Source organism: Mastacembelus armatus, chromosome 5 (genome assembly GCF_900324485.2).
Source record: "Mastacembelus armatus chromosome 5, fMasArm1.2, whole genome shotgun sequence".
Classification (NCBI taxonomy): Eukaryota; Metazoa; Chordata; class Actinopteri; order Synbranchiformes; family Mastacembelidae; genus Mastacembelus; species Mastacembelus armatus.
Genome location: NC_046637.1, coordinates 12,303,298 through 12,325,614, shown reverse-complemented (window position 1 = coordinate 12,325,614; position 22,317 = coordinate 12,303,298). Strand labels below are relative to the sequence as shown.

General features: G+C 38.2%; 2 protein-coding genes across 7 annotated transcripts in view; one reads left to right on the top strand and one right to left on the bottom strand.

Annotated features, from left to right (window-relative positions):
• The window catches only part of cadpsb (Ca2+-dependent activator protein for secretion b), a 64,933-nt gene extending 60,985 nt beyond the window's left edge, over nucleotides 1–3,948 (top strand). For all 5 annotated transcript variants that reach the window (XM_026306650.1, XM_026306648.1, XM_026306649.1 and 2 more), the window contains 2 exons: nucleotides 2,892–2,996; nucleotides 3,082–3,948. In XM_026306650.1, the coding sequence (XP_026162435.1) occupies nucleotides 2,892–2,996; nucleotides 3,082–3,258 (282 nt within the window). In that variant the 3' untranslated portion in view covers nucleotides 3,259–3,948. The remainder of the gene's footprint in view (nucleotides 1–2,891; nucleotides 2,997–3,081) is intronic.
• Nucleotides 3,949–6,505: 2,557 nt separating this feature from the next.
• Nucleotides 6,506–22,317, bottom strand: part of ca16b (carbonic anhydrase XVI b) — a 97,329-nt gene continuing 81,517 nt past the window's right edge. Inside the window, exons 13-29 of one of the 2 annotated variants that reach the window (XM_026306406.1) lie at nucleotides 21,359–21,497; nucleotides 18,521–18,612; nucleotides 16,557–16,648; nucleotides 15,313–15,409; nucleotides 15,121–15,203; nucleotides 14,581–14,715; nucleotides 14,342–14,476; nucleotides 13,998–14,170; nucleotides 13,722–13,857; nucleotides 12,967–13,113; nucleotides 12,448–12,541; nucleotides 11,792–11,868; nucleotides 11,469–11,597; nucleotides 11,212–11,358; nucleotides 10,922–11,064; nucleotides 9,996–10,131; nucleotides 6,506–8,215 (exon numbers count right to left, since the gene is read on the bottom strand). In XM_026306406.1, the coding sequence (XP_026162191.1) occupies nucleotides 8,069–8,215; nucleotides 9,996–10,131; nucleotides 10,922–11,064; nucleotides 11,212–11,358; nucleotides 11,469–11,597; nucleotides 11,792–11,868; nucleotides 12,448–12,541; nucleotides 12,967–13,113; nucleotides 13,722–13,857; nucleotides 13,998–14,170; nucleotides 14,342–14,476; nucleotides 14,581–14,715; nucleotides 15,121–15,203; nucleotides 15,313–15,409; nucleotides 16,557–16,648; nucleotides 18,521–18,612; nucleotides 21,359–21,497 (2,102 nt within the window). In that variant the 3' untranslated portion in view covers nucleotides 6,506–8,068. Of the gene's footprint in view, nucleotides 8,216–9,995; nucleotides 10,132–10,170; nucleotides 10,485–10,921; nucleotides 11,065–11,211; nucleotides 11,359–11,468; nucleotides 11,598–11,791; nucleotides 11,869–12,447; nucleotides 12,542–12,966; nucleotides 13,114–13,721; nucleotides 13,858–13,997; nucleotides 14,171–14,341; nucleotides 14,477–14,580; nucleotides 14,716–15,120; nucleotides 15,204–15,312; nucleotides 15,410–16,556; nucleotides 16,649–18,520; nucleotides 18,613–21,358; nucleotides 21,498–22,317 lie in introns of those variants that run through there. The other variant, XM_026306407.1, reaches the window with a different exon arrangement.

Below are 22,317 nucleotides of genomic sequence, written 5' to 3'. Positions count from 1 at the left end.
GGCACTTATCTCTAGTGTTGCGTTGCGTTGTTTTATCACATTATGTTGGTTGGCATGATTTTAGAGTCAAATAATCTTCCTGTGTACATCTTCTAGCATGACCCTCCTCCTCAGAGATCTGCCTCATTTGCACATAGAGCAGTCTTCCTTAGCACGTACTCTGCCACCCACCTACCTGCGAGGTCTGCATGCACTGCATGCTCAACTCGACTGTGAAGTGGACAGGCATCTGCATATCCGGCCACAAGTTCTGAAACCTTTCAACCTTTCACCCAATCATAATCTAAATAAACTAAAAACTAGGCCTCAGCAACCAAACAAATTAAATCCTCACACCTCTGATTTGGGCCTTATAGCCCTGCTTGCGTTCCTGCCTACTCACATGTTTAAAGTTGACTTCTCTTCTTGCTATTGGAGGTATGACAACTGTTTCTATTACTTGGGTGCTGTTCTCTTGTAACTTTCAACTTACAACCAAAGCAAGTGGAGAAAAGGTACAAGAAAATAGCATCACTGCTCCCTGCCTGCTAACCATTTACTCACTCTCATTCTATTTTTCTTTTGCTAATGAACTCGTGTCAAAATTATAATTTCAAATCGCCATAGTGGTTTTCTATCTCCAGCATAAGGTATTTAAATGCAGCTCAACATTTCTGCGTGAATAAATTATAAATAAAGGCTAAGTAATTGCTTTTAGTAATTGGTGGGCCCATGCAGCTCTTACAAAATATTGACTTGGAGTTTTTTAGTAATTTAAAGGGTCATTTTGGTTCAAGACAGATATTTCTGTCAATCCATTATGACTTACATCTGTATTATTATTTTTAAGATGCTGCAGTGTCAGTGCTCTGAGTGCATTTCTCTAAAATGCCTCTTTTCAGCTCTTTAATGTGCTGTACATGCAGCTTGTGTGTGTGGATGTCAAGCTCTTGGTTTGAGTGTGTGTGTGTGTGTCCAGATTCTGTACTGAAATAACAGTATGGCTCCAATCAAACAGTTTCATATTTTATCTATAGTATAGTACATCTATAATACAAATTGTGTTCAGACCAATTTTCGTGTTAGATTCTTCAATATCTCAGTGAGTGAATATCACACATAACCTCTGGTTTTCTATATTTAAAGGAGCTGAAAACCTGTTTTCTTGATCATTCTCTCGTGACAGGTTCCTATATTAAAGTAGTTCAAAAATTTGGGAAATAGGGTTTTTGCCTTCTTGTTTAGAGTTGGCTAGGAAGATTGCTACTGTTCTTATGTCTGTCCAGTTAGTATAAAGCAGCGAGTTAACTTAATAAAGCATAAAGACTGGAAAGAGCTCAGTTGGGTGTTAAAATGCACCAAAATCCTGCTCACTTTTTATATACTTTTAAACAACTTGCTTATAGGGGTAGTGCAGGTCTTTCAGTATAAGTAAAATATAAGTAACAATAGCCCACTTCGAATATACTTAATTACAAGTTCCTGCATTTTAAATTTTAATTACTCACTTAGATATCATTAATAAATCTAGAGTGTGCCAAGTGGACTGAAAAACACCGTACATTATTTCCCTGTGAAATATAGTGGAGTACGCAGGCACGAAGACAGGATATGACCCATAGCGATAGCCTAGAGGGCTGCGCACCAATGAGACAGAATATAAAGTATCTGTCTAGAGTGTACCCTGCCTCTGTCCCAATATCAGCTGTGATTGCTCCAGACCACTGCAACCCTGGATGTGCCACGATGTAGAGAATGGATGGATGAAAGAGCATAAAGTAGCAGGAAATAAAAATACTACAGTAAAATATAAAATGGTAAAATGGCCTTACACTTATATAGTACTTTTCTATGCTTAGATGTACTCAAAGCACTTTACGCTATTTTCCATTCATGGAAGGGCCACCAGGAGGAACTTGAGGTTCAGTGTTTTGCCCAGAGACACTGTGACAGGTGGACTAGAGAAGACAGGGATTGACTCACTGACCCCTCAGTTAGCAGACAACCTGCTCTTCCTCCTGAGCCACAGCTGCCCCAGGTAGCTCACAATTTACTTAAGTAGCTGAGTACCCAGATGTAAATACATTCATGTCCTGGTTTGTGTGGCACTGATGGTAGATTTAGCCATTTCCACCTGCTTCCAGGATTTATTGTATTTAGCATGCATATATGTAATTGGTAGCAATCTTCATATCTAATGCTTTGCAAGAAGCTCAGAGTATTTCCCAAAATTCCGTCTTTAGCACACAGTTTTTTTAATAGTAATTTCTAATAAGTGATTTATATTTGTACTTTTTCATCTGTGGTGTTCTCTGGTTTTAAGGGGACAAGGATGTGATGAAAATAGGCAATCTCACATATTTCTGTGCACTGATCATTTAGAATGTGATATTAGTTTCAAGAAATAATATTTGAATCTTAGGTTTTCATGGGCTTCAAAATACAAAAAAAAGAGAAGGTGATCCAAGTAGTGCAACAGTCTAACATACATGAAATGGAAACAATTTGAAACAACCACAATGTCTGTAGCTTGTATTTCTGTCGCCGTTAAAGGTTTATTTTGTTTACATCACTTCATTTTTACATTTTTACATACGACTTTGACTGACTTGCATTGACTGCAGACACATGAAATGCAAGAATGTTGTAAACTCGATTCGCTATTAATCCTTACCAACTAGCGTATGTGCTGTAAACACTGGTGAGATGGAATGTAGCCTCATGGAAAAACCAGGTTTAATTTGAAGTGATGCTTAAATATGCACTTGTGGGTGTTTGGATGTTAATGTTATCGTCTTACTGTATGTGTATAGCTGTAGGTCTCATGTCTTAAAGAGTAGTTTTATGTTATAATGTCTTGAGTACGTGTGCGAGTGTGTGTTTTGCTGGAGAGTGTTGTGTTTGTGTTTCAGCAATGGTACACTGCCACCATGAACCTTCTGGGGACTTGGCTCACTGAACGTATGGATCAGCAGCTCCATGTTTACCAGCTCAAAATCCTCATCAGGATCACAAAGGTAAGACAGTGAACCCGAGTGGCTGAGAATGTATCCAGATGCCACTGTGTCGACCCTGTGCTCATGTATCTCTGTTCTCCTGTAGAAAAAGTACCGGGACTTTCGCCTGCAGGGGGTCCTTGACTCAACCCTGAACAGTAAGATGTACGACACTGTGCGCAACAGGCTGACCGTGGAGGAGGCCACTGCTTCAGTCAGGGAAGGAGGCATGCAGGGCATCTCCATGAAAGACAGCGATGAGGAGGATGAAGAGGATGACTAGAGTCCGTGCACTGACACTCCAGACACTCCCCCCTGAACCCTCTCACAATTTTGACTTTAGCCTGGTTACCGATGCATGTACCAACTCAGATAGCCACTCTAGGACCTCTTTGTCAGCCTGAAATGCCTATGAAGGAACTATAAACTATAAAAATAGTACTTATACTGAGGAAAATAAAAATAAAAATGTTAAAAATAACCATGATTGGCAGTTTAGCTGTGTCATGATAAAGATAGCACCTATCTTTGATTCATTCATTTCTAAATTCATTTCTGTGTTACTAAGCAATATGGAGAACCATTTGTTTGACAATGTTGAGTGAGATAAATAGGTGTGTCCCCTGTCCAATGCAAACCTATATGGCGCTTCTTTGTCGTATTCTACATTCATTAATGGTACATTGTCGTGATGAGTGTGTGGACCCTTTTCTTTGTCTTGTCTGTTTTTAAGTGAATGCCAACTGCTTCAAACTGAAAATAAACCTCTGTATTTGTTTACGGCTGTTACAGATAAACTGTTGTCTACTCACTGTTATTAACATCAACAGTAAGTCTAGACTTGCATTTTTATCATGTGTCAATGCTATGTGATTTCATCTCAATTACTAATTAGACATGGTTCAACAGGAATCTTGAACTTCAAGTGGGTATTATAGAGATGCAATATTCTCATAGCTCCATTTTGATAACCTGGGAGATTCTATTTTTATTTCAACATTAAAAAGGCCTTGAAACAGGTTCTATTTTAATTGAGTTGCACTTTTACAGGGAAAAGAGCAAAAATGATTTTTTTTATTAAAAAAAAAAGTTGGTCTGTCTTTGTTCTGTAACGGTGTAGAATGAGATGTTTGGCATTTGTTTGGGTCTCACTGTTGTTTTGTATATATTATATAAATATATATATAAATATAAAATGCTGTACATTGCATTCTGAGCCATTGCTGCATGCCCGTGGGTTCCCACCCTCCCCAAAACGCTTTGTTTTCTGTGTGAATTAGCTGGTGGATTCATTCTTGCTTTTGCCTTATGAAAGCCAACAGTTGTAATATGCAAGAGCTGTGGCCTCTAAATAAAAATCATTGTACATGTGCATCCTCTGTCACATTTACTAGCTGCATGTACCTGACATGATTTATGAAAACGTTGAACATATGTCTCCTCGATTATATTATGGAGGGAAACACTGTACTTTTAACTACACTTAACTAGTACTAGTTCATCTCTAGCAGAGGTGGAAGTATTCAGATACTTTAGTAAAAGTAGCAATACAACAGTGCAAAAACAGCCTAATAAAAGGGCTTGTATTCAAAAATTTTAAGCACGTAGTTATGATTAGCATCCAAACATACTTTAAGTACCAAAAATAAAATGGAACATACCACATTAACATAGGTCATCAAGTTTGGACTGTACTTACAGATGGAGTATTGTGTACATCAATTTAACAGCACAGCTAGTAAAGGTGGAATTTTAACTACATTATCTTCTCATATTTTGGATTATTTTACATACTGCTGTGGAGCCTATAAATTCCCCACTGGCAATCAAGAAATGCCTATGATCATACAGTTTTTTTGTTTTATTGACCTAATTCTGAAAAGTAACTTCTACTACTTCTTTACAAATTTAGATTTTACAAACAAAGCTGATCAATTAATTTTTGACATGATTTATTAAACTATCCTTAAAATGTGCTCCACCCTGGAAAATTATTCTAACATGCTGTTTACATGTTAATGCATCTGTAATAACAATGCAGTAGGAAGCCTACAATATACGTATGTATTTTCACTGTGTGGATTTGTTTCTTTCACCAGTTGTTTGTCAACAGACTGACAGCAGGGGGCAACAGGATCAACTGGTTATCAATTTCATCCATCAGTTTTCACGTAATACAAGGATGCTGCACCCAAACACAGACTTTATTCAATGTATGGTGATACAATTTTACCTATTAAATAACACTATTACACTATAATATGGTATATAATTGCATCATAGCCATATGATGCTATCATATAAACATGTGATAATGATTGACAAAACCATTTATCATTTATTTAAATTACAAAACAAACTTTACTACCCTGGCTGAAATGCACTTAGTCTTAACACACAGGATCCATGGACCAATTGCAGATGTTGCAGGAATTTTGCAGTGGAGATTTTGTGTAGTGTCACAGAGCCACTACACACGTCAAATCTTTGTATGAAAATATCAACTTCTATGACCACAAAGGTTACAGTAACGTCAGTCATTTGTTTGTGAAGTAAATGTGTGCAGCAACAGCACTTATGTTTTAAATGAGCATAGAAATACCAAACAGAGAGGATGTTGATTTATAGAAAAGAAAAAAAAAAGAAAATTCAAAAAGAGAGCTTTGTTGCTGAACTAAATGATCAGCAGTCTGGACGTTTCTCCAAATGTTGGAGAGTTTTGACTGGGTTTTAGCAAACTCCTCTTTGGCAGAGAAGTCTTTCCATCATAGAATACAATACACATTGTAAAGATACACAAGAATCAGTCAAGAGAGAAAGATGTTCTGGGTTGAAAAGGGCTTATAATTAATGGCCACAAAATAGTGTGGAGACAGAATATCAGCCCAAATAAAATACATTTTACAGTCTGATTTTTGAATCTTATTGTCTGTGAGGAAAGCATGGTGTATTCTGGATTTCTACTGTAAGGTGAGTTCCTGAGGCTAGAAAAAAAAAACATGCTTAATTCTGGTTAAATTCACACATTTGACACTTGAAATCTTTACTGCAAGATTTAACAATTTTGATTTTAAGTTCTAGTTGATTAAATAGATCTCAGGACAAAAATCACTTACATGTTGCAAATTGGAACCACATCTTTGGTTACAAATAAAGCGTTGCCCCCCACCCCATCCCCTCCCCCCATAAAAGAAACTACACTGCCCATAAAAAGAAGTATCTCCATTTAGACTTTTCATGTTTTATCAAGCAGCAAATCTGAATCACAGTGGCTGTTATTCAAGAGTTGTTTTTTTTTTACAGTGATCAAAAGGAAAAGACTCTTATTGTCAAAGTGAACACTAACTTCTATAGCCATAAACTAAGCAGAAATAGTAGACATCATTCATTTACTTTTAGATCTAAATTATCACTGCCAGAGCTAATTCTTTTGCAAACTGGATAATAATTGTAATGGTGCAATTAAGGTATGACAAGTGAAGCCAAGCTTGTGACTGGAAGGTCGCTGTTCAGTCACTAGACATGCAGGATTAAATGTGGCTGGGACAAAAAGCAGCACTTCACCCGCCCTCATTTACACCACAGGGCTGACCTTTAGCCTGGTAGCAATTCATGGCTTTTGCTCTGGTGTTTGACCCGCTGCAGCTTTAGGTAAATGTGGCAGAAACTGCAACAACGTTGAAGGTTTTGCTGTCAGATGTACTAAGCAATATCCTGAGTGTTGTGAAGAAACAAACCATCCCCACCTATGAAACGTGGTGAGGGTGCCTTTCTGCAGCAGGGAAAGGGGAGAGCAAAGCGAAATCCTGGAGGGTGCACTCTGCAGCCACCGAGACAACTGCAAGAAGTTATTTCCTTTCAAGACCAATATAATCCTGGATATTAAGATATTGAATCATTGTAAAACAGCTAAATTTAGAGCTGCCAAGGCAAGGGCTCAGATGCCAGTCCAGTGAAACATACAAAGCTGATACAGACCTGTCTTCATGTTTAAATTTGAATCTGTCACCATTACCAAATATTGTCTTAAACGTGTGCAATCACCTTGGCTTTTATGTTTATACTTAATATAGATATACATTTGTAGACATTGTTTTTACTTTGACATTAAGGGTTTTTCATTTAATCAAGAGTAAACAGTAAATCTTAATCCATCCACTGTGGTTCAGTCATGCAAAACATAACATGAAAAACCTTTTTTTTTTGAAGGTGAAAACTTTTTGTAGGCATTCCACTTTGTCAATACAGACACTTATTACATGTGTTAACAGTTGAGCTTTGACATCTGAGGTTAGGAAAGCTGGGAAAAAAATACTGGAAAATAAAACATAAATGGAGCTGCGTAAGCTATTCATGAAATTTCTACGGAATCTCCAAAAATCTATATCTACACCAGTGGACAATACACAAAATTATATATAAAAAGAAAACAAACAAAGAAAAAAAGCAACATTGGCTGGGTATTAAGGATATTAAAAATCAATGTAACAATATATATCCCTATAAAAAGCATAAATGTTCACATTAGATGTTGCAACATAATAACCTATAAGTACATTATACAAGACAGCAGTGAGCTATTTGGACATTTGGATATTAGGCAGGTAAGAGTCTCTTCATGTGTGATAAAAAGCTTCACGCATGTGGAGCAGAGCCTCACAAGTTAGTTTGATCAAGGTGACAAAGTGACATAATGCATGCTGGGCTGCGCTGTGATGTTTTGTTTAGTTTAAGACATTATGGGATGTGATCGCCTTAATTCATCCTGGTCTTCATGCCTCAGGTTTGTCTCACTGTGGTCCAAAGATCCCAGTTTTGTTGAGTAGCCAGGATTTAACTCACTGGATTTAGGCAGTAACACTGATAGTATAGTGCAAACTGGACAGAGCTGCTTTTTCCTCACGAACTTAAACAGGTGCAAATGCTCAGCAGGGTAACATTTAAGACAAGAAATAAAGGACAAAAACATAAATATCAAAAAACTTTTATCAGTATAAAAAGTAATAAGGTTATTCATTTAATCAATAGTCTGGCAAAAAAGGCCTCAGAAAAGTTCTTGGATTTTTACAAATTAAGTGCCTGTAAGAAGGTCCTCAGACGAGTGACTCCATGCTCTCTGCAGGGTCCGACTCATCTGCAATCACCACCACCCCATTAGTGTCCATGTGCATGGGGCTCAGGGCACACTCTCTGTTACTGACCAGGCTGAGCATGGCTTTGTAAAGGTACTGGTACTGCTCCTATACACACAAAAATACAGCAGGTTAACAGTGAAGCTCATGTCCTCAGACCCACTGTAGGAACTTACCGACTTGTAACAGAACTTGTACCACTTGTCTGAGGCACCGCTCTATTTTTGCTGCCCTCCATGTGCTTTGGAGGTGAGTTCTGAGTGCTATGTTTCAGTCCCCGGAGGGAGTACTAAATTAAATTCTTGTGCTCGCAAGACTGCTGCATGCAACTGGTTAAACATCCTGTCTCCAGTGTTAGCATAACAAACGCGCTGTGTAAACATACTGGTTTAGAAATAAAACAAGGAGTTCAGCAAACTGACTACAGGGAAAATGACACAATGTCACATTTCTGCAAGTCTGTGGTTCTAGTTGTTCAACAGCTGTTTGATATTATGGAGTTCAACTGGAAATCTGTCTCCTTTTCTTCATCCATCTTGTAATCATTCACTGGTTGTGTCCATCTATATAATTCTGTAGTAAATCTACTTAATGAAGGTGATACAGCCTCCAGAAGGATCATACAGCTCAATCAACAGCTGTCTGAAAGCATCTGAAACACTGTCACTTTCAAGGAGAATTTATTAGTACTGTTTGATTAGACTGACTTAAATTTAGATACTGCCATGATTGGCCATACTGCCAACTGTGGTCCCGAATTGTTATGGACTCATAGAAAAAAACTGTGTAAACAATGTTTAACATGGCAACTGTCCACTCATAGCTCCATTAATGTTCAATAAAATCGAAGCTTAGTAAATGTTAAATGCGCTTTCAAATCATGCCTTGTGATAAACATTTAGAGAATGATTTAACAGTTCTTCTCATTATTGAATCCAGTTTAGCGCACACTGCATTCATTACTAATGTGACCTGGTTTGAGTGAAACTGGTGCCTGACTTCACCTGCAGATGCTGCAGCAGCTCTCAGTGGTTCCACAGCACCAGGCTGTAGGCTGACACACTGGGAGTGAACACTGGTGTGCACGTTTGGCGCAGTGCCATAGTTAAGTCCTTGTATAAATCAACAATATAGATCTACATGGAAAAACAATGTTTGAAAACAAAGCGGAACTGACCATTTTGCCACTTCAAATTACAGGCACAGTACAGTATAGGAAGCTCAAGGTTACAGCTTGTTAAGTTCCTATATCTGAAAATAATAACTGTAAAACTATTAAATAAGGACAATCCTATATTACCAAATATTTCTGATATTAAGTCTTAACTAAGAGAGACATAAGATTAACTCTTATGTAAATGGGACATTATAAAAATAACTTACTCTGACTATGTGGATTTTTAGCTTGTTTTGGTTTCACTTACTAAATGGATTTACTTGAACAGGTCTCGCTAATCACCCATATAAAACTGCAAGTGAAAATGAAACTTTGGCAGAGACCACAACAGTTATACAGAGTGAAAGCTGGACTTGCATTTGTAGGATGACATGAAAAGCAACAGCTGACTGATGACAATGTGGTTACAGCATGTCTTATTTTGTTTTTGTTTTTTTTTTAGACTGACCCTTAGTGGTCAGAATGAATTACTGCAGCTGTAAATGTTGCTCAGTGTTGTTTAAACAATACTTTTTTGCACATGCCACAAACATGGCATGACAAATGATCATCTTCTAAATTCAACATGTTAGCAAGGTTATTTATTTACGATTCAGCAGATAGGGAGAAGAAGCTCGATTAGTGTTTAAGATGTATTTCTGAATACCTAATGAATACAAATCCCTAAGGCCAAATTGCTCCTATTTGTCTTTTACATAAACATAAACTTACTATATCAGTGAAAACTCCTGGCCTCATCAGATTGATCATCTTAGCCACCTGATAGATGTCGACAACAGCCTCATTCTCCAGCTGCTGGGACAGTGTGGTGAGAGCACAGAGCATCCCTGCAGACACTGCGCCATACCTGAGAGGAAACATTCAAAATCAAATGTCTTCTTGGACCACTTCTTCCAGATTACTGTCTGTGGTGTGCAGATATTTACTATATGAAAAATTCCTAAACAAATGAAGATTACACATTACAGATTACAATATAAAATGTTTACAGCTTCTCAATGTTCAAAGTAATTAAGCACATAGCGCCTGGTGTGGCATTGGGAGAGAGAGTGGCCTCTCATTTAGTCTGCTCCAACTTTAGGTGTTGCTCTAACTGACTGCAGAGAAGTATGATTGATTGTCTCGACCTTCAGTGATGAAGACTATTTATCCAGTTGATGTTTTCACAAATGGCAGCCGATGTGCTTCAGGCACAGACGTCTGTTGGAAAGACATCAGCTGTTGAAGTTGTTACGGTTGCCTGGTTACTAAGAGACTGTAGAGTGGTGTTTTGTTTATCCTGGCAGTTGCCTGTAGGTTCGCTGGGATGTTCGAAAGGACTTTCAAAAGCCAGCCCATAGAAAACACTTAACATTCTTAGTACACAGTACAGTTTAACAATGACTAATAAAGAGCAGGATCTTTTTACCTAATCTGAATCTTTAATATGCAGATGCAGCCTTTGGCCTTTGTGTAATACATATACTCTATTCCTGGACCAGTTAAAGACTGAATCTCAGGAGAATGAGCTGAAACATTTCAGATTTCTTTATGATCACAAAAACATTCCTGAAACTTGATGAAATCATTTCTTTTCCATTACTGGCAGACTGTGTACTCTGTGACAGAAGACAACACAGAGGTAAAAACACACATACTCATCGTGCACGATGGTGGGACCATCTCGAGTCATGGCCTCCTCTTTGATGACACTGATGAGCTCGAAGGTGCTACTGAGAGGAGCGTCAGGGTTTGGCCATTTAGGGCACTGAAAATGTCTCACCTCCAGAACATAGTCATCCTGTCACACACAGGAGAAAAGTGTGACATAAAAAATGGAGTTTGTGATTGTGCACATCAGAGTGATCGCACACAAAGAATGAACTGAATGAATGAAAATAAGCAAGCATTATGTATAGTACAGGTGATGAGTGAGAGGAGTGGGTACCTGTGTGGCCTCTAAGATGAAGTCGTGGATGATGATCTGCTCCTCATTGGAGAGGCACAGTCTGTCCTTACTGATGAGTGTGACAGTGAAGGCGATGCAGTTCATGGCCTCTTCTCGACTCGGCCAGTAAACAAATTCATCCTCAGCCTGTAGAGAAACAAAGACATCGGAGTGAATGTGTATGCTTCCTTGAAACTGTCTAAGTAAGTGACAAAACAGGAACAGAACTGAATAAAAATATGTTTATTATTAATTACCAAGCCCTGGTTGTCAGGCAACATGACAATAATTTGAGCGTTATGGTCCCAGATCATCCTCCAAAAGTCTGTGGTGGTGTGGGGCAAAGGGTGCTGGGTAATGATGAACTCATTACTCCTGTAGTAGCCCTGGGGTGATAGAATTGAACTGTTAGCCTTTCTAAAGCTCAGAACACTGAATGTGAAAGCTGACAGACGACTGATCATTTTCCAAGAAATTATCATATAGAACTGTCAATCCTGCTGACAAAAGATTAAAAAAAAAATAAATAAATGAACTGAATGATGAATAAAGAAGCCAGGCTCAATTTATCACATCGTACCATTATGTAGGACGCATTAATGTAATCTGTTCCTTTCATTCCAGGCAGAGTGGTGAGTCCAACCCTTGCTCGCTCCGCTGTAAAGAGGGAGGGGGAGATAGAAAAAAAAAAACAAAACAAAAACACACACACACACACATTAAATCACAACCCAGGCTTCGACAATATCGCACCGGCTGATAATACGCACATTCATTACCAGTCCTCGTTGTTGCTATAGCAACTAGTACCTCCTTTTCCCTGTCAGGGTGCCGAGAGCACATAGAAAGATTAACTTATAGGATTATGGAAACTGTTTCTAATTTTGGAATATGAATATGAATAATAATTTACTGACTGAAATTTTGGAAAATTAGATACGAATAGATTACGAAATGTCCTGATTCTGATTAAAATTTTCTTAAATTTACAAAAGAGAGAAAAGTTATCAGCATAGAACAGATTTATTTGTCAAAAATACTTTTAAGGCAGTTTTGACCTATAAAACTAAACATCATTGCAGTAAAACCTGTTTCAAGACAGCTGCTCTTATTATTTTTTTATGTAAACCCACCGCAACCAACCCACTCCCCTGAATACAGACTGCAGCAGCTTGACCTTGCTTCTCCAAATCCAGCCCTCAGTTACAAGGTTGGTAAGGTAGATAAGATACTCACAGGGAACCACTGAGGAATTGCGGTTCTTCTCCTTGTTGCAGTCTTTGTGGGCACTAAAACACTCCACAAAGCGTGTGTTGCACTGAGTTAACAGCTGGTGAAAGACAAGTCAAAATCCAAAAGATCAGACAATTAGAAATTAGTCATGAGACTTGCTGTAAATTGAAATTAAACACGAAAAATAAGATATAATGTAGTTTTTAACACCCAAGCTTAACAGCAAGTGTTTCACATGAATAATGTGTGAATCTCAGGAGGATGTGACATTATGTGGGAGTAATTAGTTTGTCTCTCCTGATGTTGAAAGAGCGAGAGCCTGATGAAACATTCATTGAGCTTTGCAAAAGGCGGCAGGGGTGACAGACATGACTTTATTCCAGTCTGGAACTAGAAAGCCATCGTACATGTTGCTAACAAGTTTCTAATATAAAGGCTGTTTCAATTTCAGCTTGTGTTGCCAGTGCAGATAGTGACAGCTCATCTAGACAGACCAGTCAGAGCCCCAGAAGGTTTATTCACCCTGAACTGCTTCTCCAGCTGAGTGCGGCCTGTCGAATTTGGCGTGAGGATACTGTTGACATAACTGTGCAGCTGCCAGGAAGGCACCTCTGTCTCTCTGCTCAGGATGGCCTCCATCAAAGCATCGTGGATGAAGACATACTGCTCCTGTGGAGAGACAGAGGGTTTAGAAAACGAAATGGTTTGAAATGGAATACAGAGATTAGAGATTACAAATTAAACACTCATATGAACAGATAGATATTACAAGCATTAAACTGAAATAATCCAACACGTTTAAAGCTCAAACATTATCATTAAATAATTAGTTGATTTTTTTTTAAAACATATTTAGTCTCACCCAGATAGACACAGACAAGAAAAGAGCTTAGAAAAACAGCCGAAGGACATAACATCATAACCACACACAAAACTGTCTGTGAACAGGCCCCATACTGAAGGTAAGGGCTTTTAAAAGCACGTAAGATAAGGAGAACACAAAAAATAATCTCATTTCTCCATCAGTTACAGAATCAAATACATAACTGTGGCTCGAGGACAATGTGGAATAAGTGTTGTGCTACAGTCACCTATATTGTGCTGTTTGTATTGTGTGTTGCCATAAAATTGCAGCAAGAGTGACCTTTACTTGAGCTTAGAGTATCAAACTGAATTGCCTTCATAACACCCATTCCATCTTTAATCACAGATGACCTTTTTAATGTAAGAAAGAATACAGTTTTCTCCAATGTAAGTGTTGATTTAGGATTTCTCACCTCAGTCTGGACCAGGTAGTTGCGTTGTGTGCGGATATGTTTGAGAAAATCCAGGACACTGACTGTGCTTTTGTCCTTGATCTGTTGCAGCATGCTGTCAATGACAATGTACGTGCCTGTGCGCCCAACCCCTGCACTGAAGAGTAGAGCACAAAGCAGTATGAGCAGAATGGCAGGCCCATAGAGGGAGCTGTTAACCAAGTCAGCAAATATAAGCATCTAACACACTTAAGTACCAGTCATTTAGCCCAGGAGCTTGGTAATAATGAACTCTACCTGCAGTGCACTAGGACAGGGCCCATGTCTGCAGTGCGAGCTGCTGATGAGCGGTTAATGAAGGTGAGCACAGGGAGGGTGTACTCTGGCACTCCCATGTCAGGCCACTGAGTGTAGTGATACTGGACTACAATACGCTCATTTAGCTTCCCTTTTGGATTCCCCTTCTGACCCTAAAACATAAGAACAGATGGGGCCATAGTGAAAGTATCATAGAGAACCTTAATTTACTGTACACAGAGTTTAATTAAATAAAAAAATCTAAATTTCTCTCTCAAAACAGAATTGAAGAAGATTCACAAATGGGAATAATGTTTATCGCAGCATGAGTGACTTTTTGTTACCTTTTTAACTTTTGTGTTCCTTATAAGAAAATGCCTCAGTGTGTAACAGGCATGCACTTTGGTGCTTTTTAGCGTCACCACAATGTTTCCATACTGCTCGCTGTTCTCCGTTGGCCAGTACTGGTCACATTTCCTCTGAATGAATCAACAGACACAATGAATAATGTACTGCGTCAGAAACATATTATTCTTATTCAGTTTTGCTATTTTTAGATTATGACTGATGCAAGTGTACCTACCCTCCCTTTCTCCACAAGGTTTGTGATCATGACAATGATTCCAGTGTTCTGCTCCCACACCATCCTCCAAAAGTCCTCGAACGTAGACTTAAGAGGACCCTGAGCAGCTATATAAGCTCTGGGCCTGTTGTAGCCCTGAAACAGGAGTGGTGCAGTATTGTAAGATGTAATGAATATTCTATCAATTACCAACAACCCCCGATAGAGTTGTTTACTAACAGATTGGTAGGTCATGACATCCTGTCCTTCATCTTAGAGTATTTCTAAGTATTTATAAATAATATTGTTGTAAAAAAAATGTATTACATATTTATTGCTGTGCCTGTGAGGTTTATGATTTTGATAGCTAATCTGATTTGAAAAACAAACAAACAAAAAAAAAAACAGTTAAGCATGGCATTTACTGCAGCTCCATGAATACTTACTTCCACAGCAGACTCATTGTTTCATTCAGGACAGCATCAACATTTCACACACAAAAAAAGAAAATCTAAGCAGGATATTTGTAAAGAGAAGTGACAAGAGGTTTGTAAAACTTACATCCACATAATTGGCATTGATGTAATCTGAATGTTTGGCATCCTTCCCTGCCAGAGCTCGTAATTTCACCCTGCTGTGGTCATCTAGTGAAGCAATGACATATTTGTGTGAAATATTAAAAAGACAGGTTATAATTATTATTGGATTCTGCATTAGTAGATCAGTCACAATCAGATTATACGGCTGACTCACAGGCCACAATGTTGATATATCTGTTCTTGTGCTTGTTGTCAGGATGATTGGAATGTTCTGCTGTGATTTTCAGGTCTGCTGTCGAGCGCTGGACCTCCTGGAGAGAAAGAAATAGAGATAGATTTCATTAAACAAGGAGAGAAGATGTTATGGAATTACCCCATGTAGGTTATTTTTACGTATGCTTTTAATGTTTAAAAGAAGCTGCAGGTTTTAATTTCTTAAACAAATTAAGCTTCTGACATTCAATTTGTTGTAATACTATTGTTCTCTAAAAGGAAACACTTTTTTAAATTCACCCCTACATAATGAGCTCAGGATGAACTGTAAGGCTGAGCATCTAATAGTGATTCTGTGGGTCAGTCAAGGACATTTCAGCAGAGCAGACGCTTACTGCCACTGGGGTCTGAGATCAAGCCTCCAGTAGGACAGCCACCTTTTCTTTTTCTTCACTATACCGCACTGCACCCACCCACCCACCCACCGTTAAAATACAACAATCGTTTACAACATTGCAGTGCATTTGAAAATTATGCACACAAGCTTCACACGGAATGGCCCTAATTAAAAGGAATACTCGAGGGGTAACACTTTTGCCTCATTCCTTAACCTGGTTACACAGTGTGTGTTCAACCAGCAGACAGACCTTCTTTAATTAACCTCTGTCTCTCTTGATCTTTCTCCCTGCCTTTCTCTGAACCATCTGTTCAAAATTAGCAACCCTGCACTGCAATACATGCATAAAATAATCTTCAAGCACTGTTTAGACTCAGATCTGTTTGCAGAAAATATTTGCACATAAGAGCAGGACATGAACCATGCTGAAGAGTCTATGGTTGTGGTAGTGGCTCCCTGAGGATGTATGTAGACACGGTGGCACATTAAGCTAACTGCTAACATCAGTACACTAATATGCTGATGTGACAGGGGTATATTTCTTCAGATCTTAGTCTAGCGTCTTAGCATGGTAATACTTAATAATAATAATTACTATAAGAGTAAACAAAGGCTAAGGCTGAAAAAAACTCAATTGTTAGTTGTGGTGGCGCTAAAGACAAGACAAGACAGTAAGGTTCATCTTGTAGGAAATATGGGTGTTTGTACAAAATCCCATGTTAATCTAATTTTTCTAATTTAGTAAGTGTTGAGATATTTCAGTGTGGATCAAAGTAGTACATTTCAATAATATAAAGGTTAACATAGCTTCAAAACATATCATCATTAATGTGGAATTGAAAACATACCTCAAACTCCTCTGAGAAACCTTGTAGGTTGTTCTTGTAGAGCTCCATTACGTGTTTAACAAACTGCTTAACAGGGATGGCCTCCATATCATCTGCAGGATAAATAAAAAACAGTTAGCAGCATGCCCATTTTAGATGTGTGACTCATGTCATACATTATTAGGATTTGTTCTTTAGTCACTGTGTATTATCAGAATATACAGTATGTATGTGTGCTAATAGTATGCACAAACTGGCAACACACACAAGAAAAGTAATTTTCATCCAATCAGGTTACAAATGTGAGGTTTGCTGAAACAGAGCCAGCAGCCTACAGACTTAGTGATAGAAAGAAAAAAACAGATTGAGTCTATTAAAGAAAACCAAACCATCACCTATCACAAATGCTTCATTTTAGGGTTTTGAGCATTTATAGGAGGGAGCATCTGTCTCATTTGAGCCAAATCAGACACAAATCACACATGAGGGATCTTTGATAAGGCTGGTCACCATCACACAGGGACAATAGCATGGAGGACCCAGCTGTCATTGCTGCTGACGCTGGCTAGTGCCTTAACTATTACACCCTTGCAGCTGGGGCCTTTAAGGCTCTTACTTGGCTCAGTGGTTACAGCGTAAAAGTGAATCTGGGTTTGTTAATCTGCTCCTTTATCAAACTATCTTTCCTCCCCTGTATTAGTGTTGCGACTTCTCAGTCTAATCAGTTCATCAGAATGGCTCAGGGTGAAATGTGGCTTTAGGTACTAGAAATTGAAATGATTGAATCTTCCACAGCACTATATAAAATATCAAACATTTATCATTTTCTTAAAAAAATAAAATAATAAAAACATGTAAATCTGTGAAGATAAAATATGCTGTAAGAAAATCATTATAGTTCATAAGAGGGTAAAAGAAAATAAAACTAAAGAAAAGAGGAAGAAGGAAAAAAGACTAGCAGTAAAAGCCAAATGAATGTGGAGTCAATACTGGCATCGGCTGTGCTCTTTAACCATGATATCACAGCCTTGAAATGTCCCTGAGCTTTAAGCGACTCTGAAAGTAAAGTCTGATATTGACTAGCTGCCACTGCACTGCTGTCTGGAACATTAAAGGCTAAGAAAAGCCAGTCACACAACTCCTACTGAGCCGCTCCCAGGGTCATTTCACATGTAAATGAAGAGAAACTGTGCAAATGTAGACATCAAAATAATGGAACAAATAATTTGAAAACCTTTAATGGTGACATGTCTAAGATCAGTAGATATGAGTTACTTTACATTAATTCAAATTTCTTTGTTATTTGGTGATTTTCAATAATACAATTTAGTAATAGACTTTATAATAGATTTTTCTTGTAGGATGTACACTAGAATATCTTTTATTGTCTTTGTCAATGCCCTCCCCAGCCCTGAACTGAAGTAGCCCTTCATCAACGCCATCATTTATTTCAACCATTAATACATATGTAGTTATAATAATTATTCATGACATTGAGCTATTTTATAATTTATCCATTCCTTTCAGCAAGCCACTGCTGCACTGTTCCTTTCATTCATTTATTTCACCATTTATCCATGACTTTAGGCCAACTATTTTGACAGTTTAACCATTAGTTTTATCTAGTAGATTTTACTGTTCATTCTTTCATTTTACCTGACCGTTGCTTTGTAAAATTTTTGTAAATGTTTTACAAACACTGAAAACACTGCATTCTAAAGTTATAGCTGACCTAATATTTTTTATTCCAAATGATTTTTTCCTTGAAATCAAATTGTTCTCCAGCGTCTTTTCAGATAACCTTCCAGTACATTCTGGGCTACACAAGTACCATACTGCATAATACCCATGGTTTGGAATGACTGTTCTAGAAAACAACTAAAGCGAAGTCAATGAATGAGGTAAACTTTGACTTAAAATTATGGATATCTGATGAAGGCATGAATGCATGAATATTCTAATATAATGGAGGAAATATGGCTCACCTGGTATTGGGATGACTGGAATATTCTCATTGGCCACCACCCGTGGAGAGTTGCTTTCCTCCACATAGAAGTGAGCTGTCTGGAAAAATCTCCTACAGGGACACAGAGAGAGCAGTAGAGTGGGGTGAGATCAGCACAGATAATGACACAGTAAAGTGTATTTGGGAGTCGTTATCCCATTGTTTTCAGATCCGGTCTGTCAACATCTGCATCTAAATGCTGAAGAGAATGTCACAGGAACTGCAGAAAACTGCTAATGAAGACCCCAGAGTAGTTGCGACACAGCTGATCGCACACAGAGTGAGTGGCTCCTGGAAACAGTCTGAGCTGACTACAGGGAACAGGTCACACAGCACAGTGCCAAATTTAGTTCTTTACTCAAACTGAACACCAGTTAATCCAAACACAGATTCCCTCTTGAGGGCAAAACACGGCACTTTTAAAAAGGTCCCACTTCATTTTGAGGACAACAAAAAATCAACTTTAAGGTGTATTTTCTGGAGAAAATATTCATGACTGTTGCCAGCATATACTGCCGAGATTCTTAATGCTCATGTAAAAACATTAGATTCATGTTTGGAAATGCAGCACATGCTTATTGTTTTGCCAATATTTCTGCAGCCCCAATTGGACGCTACTTTGCAGACAAAATGATTCAAGGTCCAACATTCACAGACTGAATATCTTGTCAAATTAATTCTACCAGTACTTATACCTTGAAGTCATCCATGTTTCTGGGGAGTATTCAATTTATTTAACTGTGTTATTAACAACTTGTAAAAAGCTCAATTATGATATATTTTCTTTTATGGAATAAGGCTACATTAAACATTCAAAATGTCCTTCACTGCTTTGAGGACAAAGAAAACCAACAACTGCAGCAAATAATACATTTAGAAAAAATTGCACAAGCTCAAGTTGTTTAAATATTTAAAAAACATCTGTTTTTCAGAGAGATGGTGTCTAAATAAGTTAGTCCTCAACACATCCTCTCCACCCTCCACCTCCTCCTCTCTCTCACACACACACACACACACACACACATACAAAGTATACTAATAAATGCATATAAAAGACCCATATTTCATCCTAGTGCCAACATTTTCCAGGTTTAATCCTACCTGTACTTGATGCAGAGGAGGGAGCAGATGTTAGTCATGCTTTAAGAGAGATGGGACAAAAATAAAAAGACTGCACACCATTAAAAAGATAGAGAGAGGGAGACAGAGAATGAGATGGGAGGGTGAAAAACAAATTGGGGAGGGGAACTCCCCCTTGGCTCACGTCATGGCCTCCCAATCTAATGGCTCCCTTTGGGTGCAGATGTGCTGTGAGTACCTAACCAGCATTGTCGGCACCTCCTCCCACAACCAGTCTCAGAAGAATAGTTTGCTTTCTGTAGAAACTGGGATGGAACAGACTTCTTCAATGGATGTCACATGCTTGAAAAAAAAAAAAAAAAAAAAAAAACTGGACTAGTCACTAACACTAGAGATTTCTTCTCTGGTTAACATCTGTGAGTTTTCAACAAACACCTCGAGCCTCAGAGGCTTCCAGATGTTTTCTGTACAGTAACTCCAGCAATTAATTTCCCTGTAGTTAGAGCCATGACCTAAGATTATCCAACCAAGCCAAAATAAACAATTTAAAAATAATACATGGAGATTAAACTTCTATCGATGGCCCACTGATCGCATATTTCTAGACAAACATTTAGAAATAAAATGGATTGTGGTAGTTGTTAATGAGCAAAACATCTGTGAGCAGACACATTCGCTTGCTTTAATAGCTATACTGTCACCAAGAGGACTGCACAGAGGATGAGGAGTAAAGAGAGTGTGAATTGGTTGATTTCATCTTTCATCATGGTCTTTTCCCCAGGGGAAGCAGACATTGTCTGTGAACTGTCAGAGTTTTCACAACAACAGCTGTGATGGTCATTTCAAATCTCACAGTTGCCCTAGCTCCACTGCTCCAATACCAACACTCTCAGTAATTCATCTACCTACTAAATCCGCTACAGTCATCTGTTTTTTAGCTGTCTGTTTTTTTTTTTAACACCTCTATGGAGCTGAAAACCAGGCTTTTATTTATATCACGCTCTTATATTTTCTGACACCACAAAATACCACAGTAAGATGTTCTTGGCTTATAAACATAGGCTGCAGTGATCTCACACTTCAAAAAGGTACAAAATAAAAGATTTATAAAATATATCTGACACATTTCAAGTACTAACAAACAAACAAACAAAAACAAACTCCTACGCAAAAAAAGAGGAAGATTTAAGGTAGTAAATGTGCATGGGACCAGCTGAGGAAATGGTCCACAGTGCTATTTGTACATCATTACCCATTACACATGTGCCAGTGGCTTGGTCTGTGTAATTACTGGAGGTCCAATAGCATGACTGGAAATTAGCCCAGCAGATGAAGACACAGCTGGGACCCCTGCTCGCACTGCTACACCCATGTGGCTGACTGGTGTGATGCATGACATACAGGCAAGAAAGTGGTCTTGCTCCGAGATGGGTTGAGACTGATACGCACTAATGTTTAATGCTAGATAGGTCTATATGTGGAGCAGGAAGACTGAAAAATCCAGATATGTATGCATGTGTATAACATAAAATATGATCGAAAAGAAAAACGCACAGATTTGATTAGTTTGGATCACTTAATCTTAGCTTGGTGAGAAGCATCAGTGGACTGTCAAGATGAGACATTTTTGTATGTAGTAGCACTTAATGTAAGGGCATTTTACTGTTCTCCTGAAAGAATTTTATCATTAAAATCGCCCCTTTGGAGTAAGATTAGGTAAAATGAACATTTTCCTCACCTCCAGTAAACCATGACAATGAGCAGCATTATGAGGCAGAGCAGAGTGAGAGCAGACACCACCACCAAGGGTACGATCCACACCATCCTGCCCATCCCTGGGTGAGGGGTACGAGTAATGGTGGACAAAGTTGTCCTGTCTGAAACATAATAGATTGACATAATACATAATAATCAAATATTCTACTAATAATCTTAAAAAACACATATATCACATGTTTTATCTGCAGACAAAATTAGACAATCTTGGGGAAAATCTATGCACTCTGTATGTTGCTTCCAGCTCTTCAGGTCAGAGCCATGAAGGGAGAGAAAGAGCATATTGGCATGTACTGCCTGTTCTGAACTGGGGTTCATCATAGTCTCATGTTTACATCTAGTGTGAAAGCTGGTTCCAAAAATTAAAGCCATGACACACTAGATCCCACACTGGTCGAGCCAAAGCATTAGCTCAATATTTAGCTTACTTTAAAATAATCCAATAGAAAATAATTGAACATTTAAGTTTATTATGTGCAAACAGGCAAAAACATAACCTCAAACCAAAGCTGCTTTAGGTGCTTTTGTATATGAGCATCATATATTATAGTTCCTCTCTCTATGAAAACCATACATTTACAAGGTGCTGAGCATAGCATGAACACTGACTATTTGATTGCAGCTTTCAGTGTCCATGTACTAACATGTTGTTCCTAATATTATGCTGATGATTATGGTAAAACAAAATCCAGCACAAACAAAACATTAAAAAATGCTCTATTGTGAGGCAAACTTTTGAAACATGCTTTAAAGGAATTCCTTGAGGCAGAACCCCTCTGGCAGAGTGCTCACTTCTGCCTTCAGGCCTTTCTGTTGTACTGACATAAAAGCCTGGAGCTTTGTCTTTGACTGAGATGGTAACCAATGTACTTATTGTCTTAAAGTTATGCGTTATGCTAAATTGAGCTCCATAACTGCTGG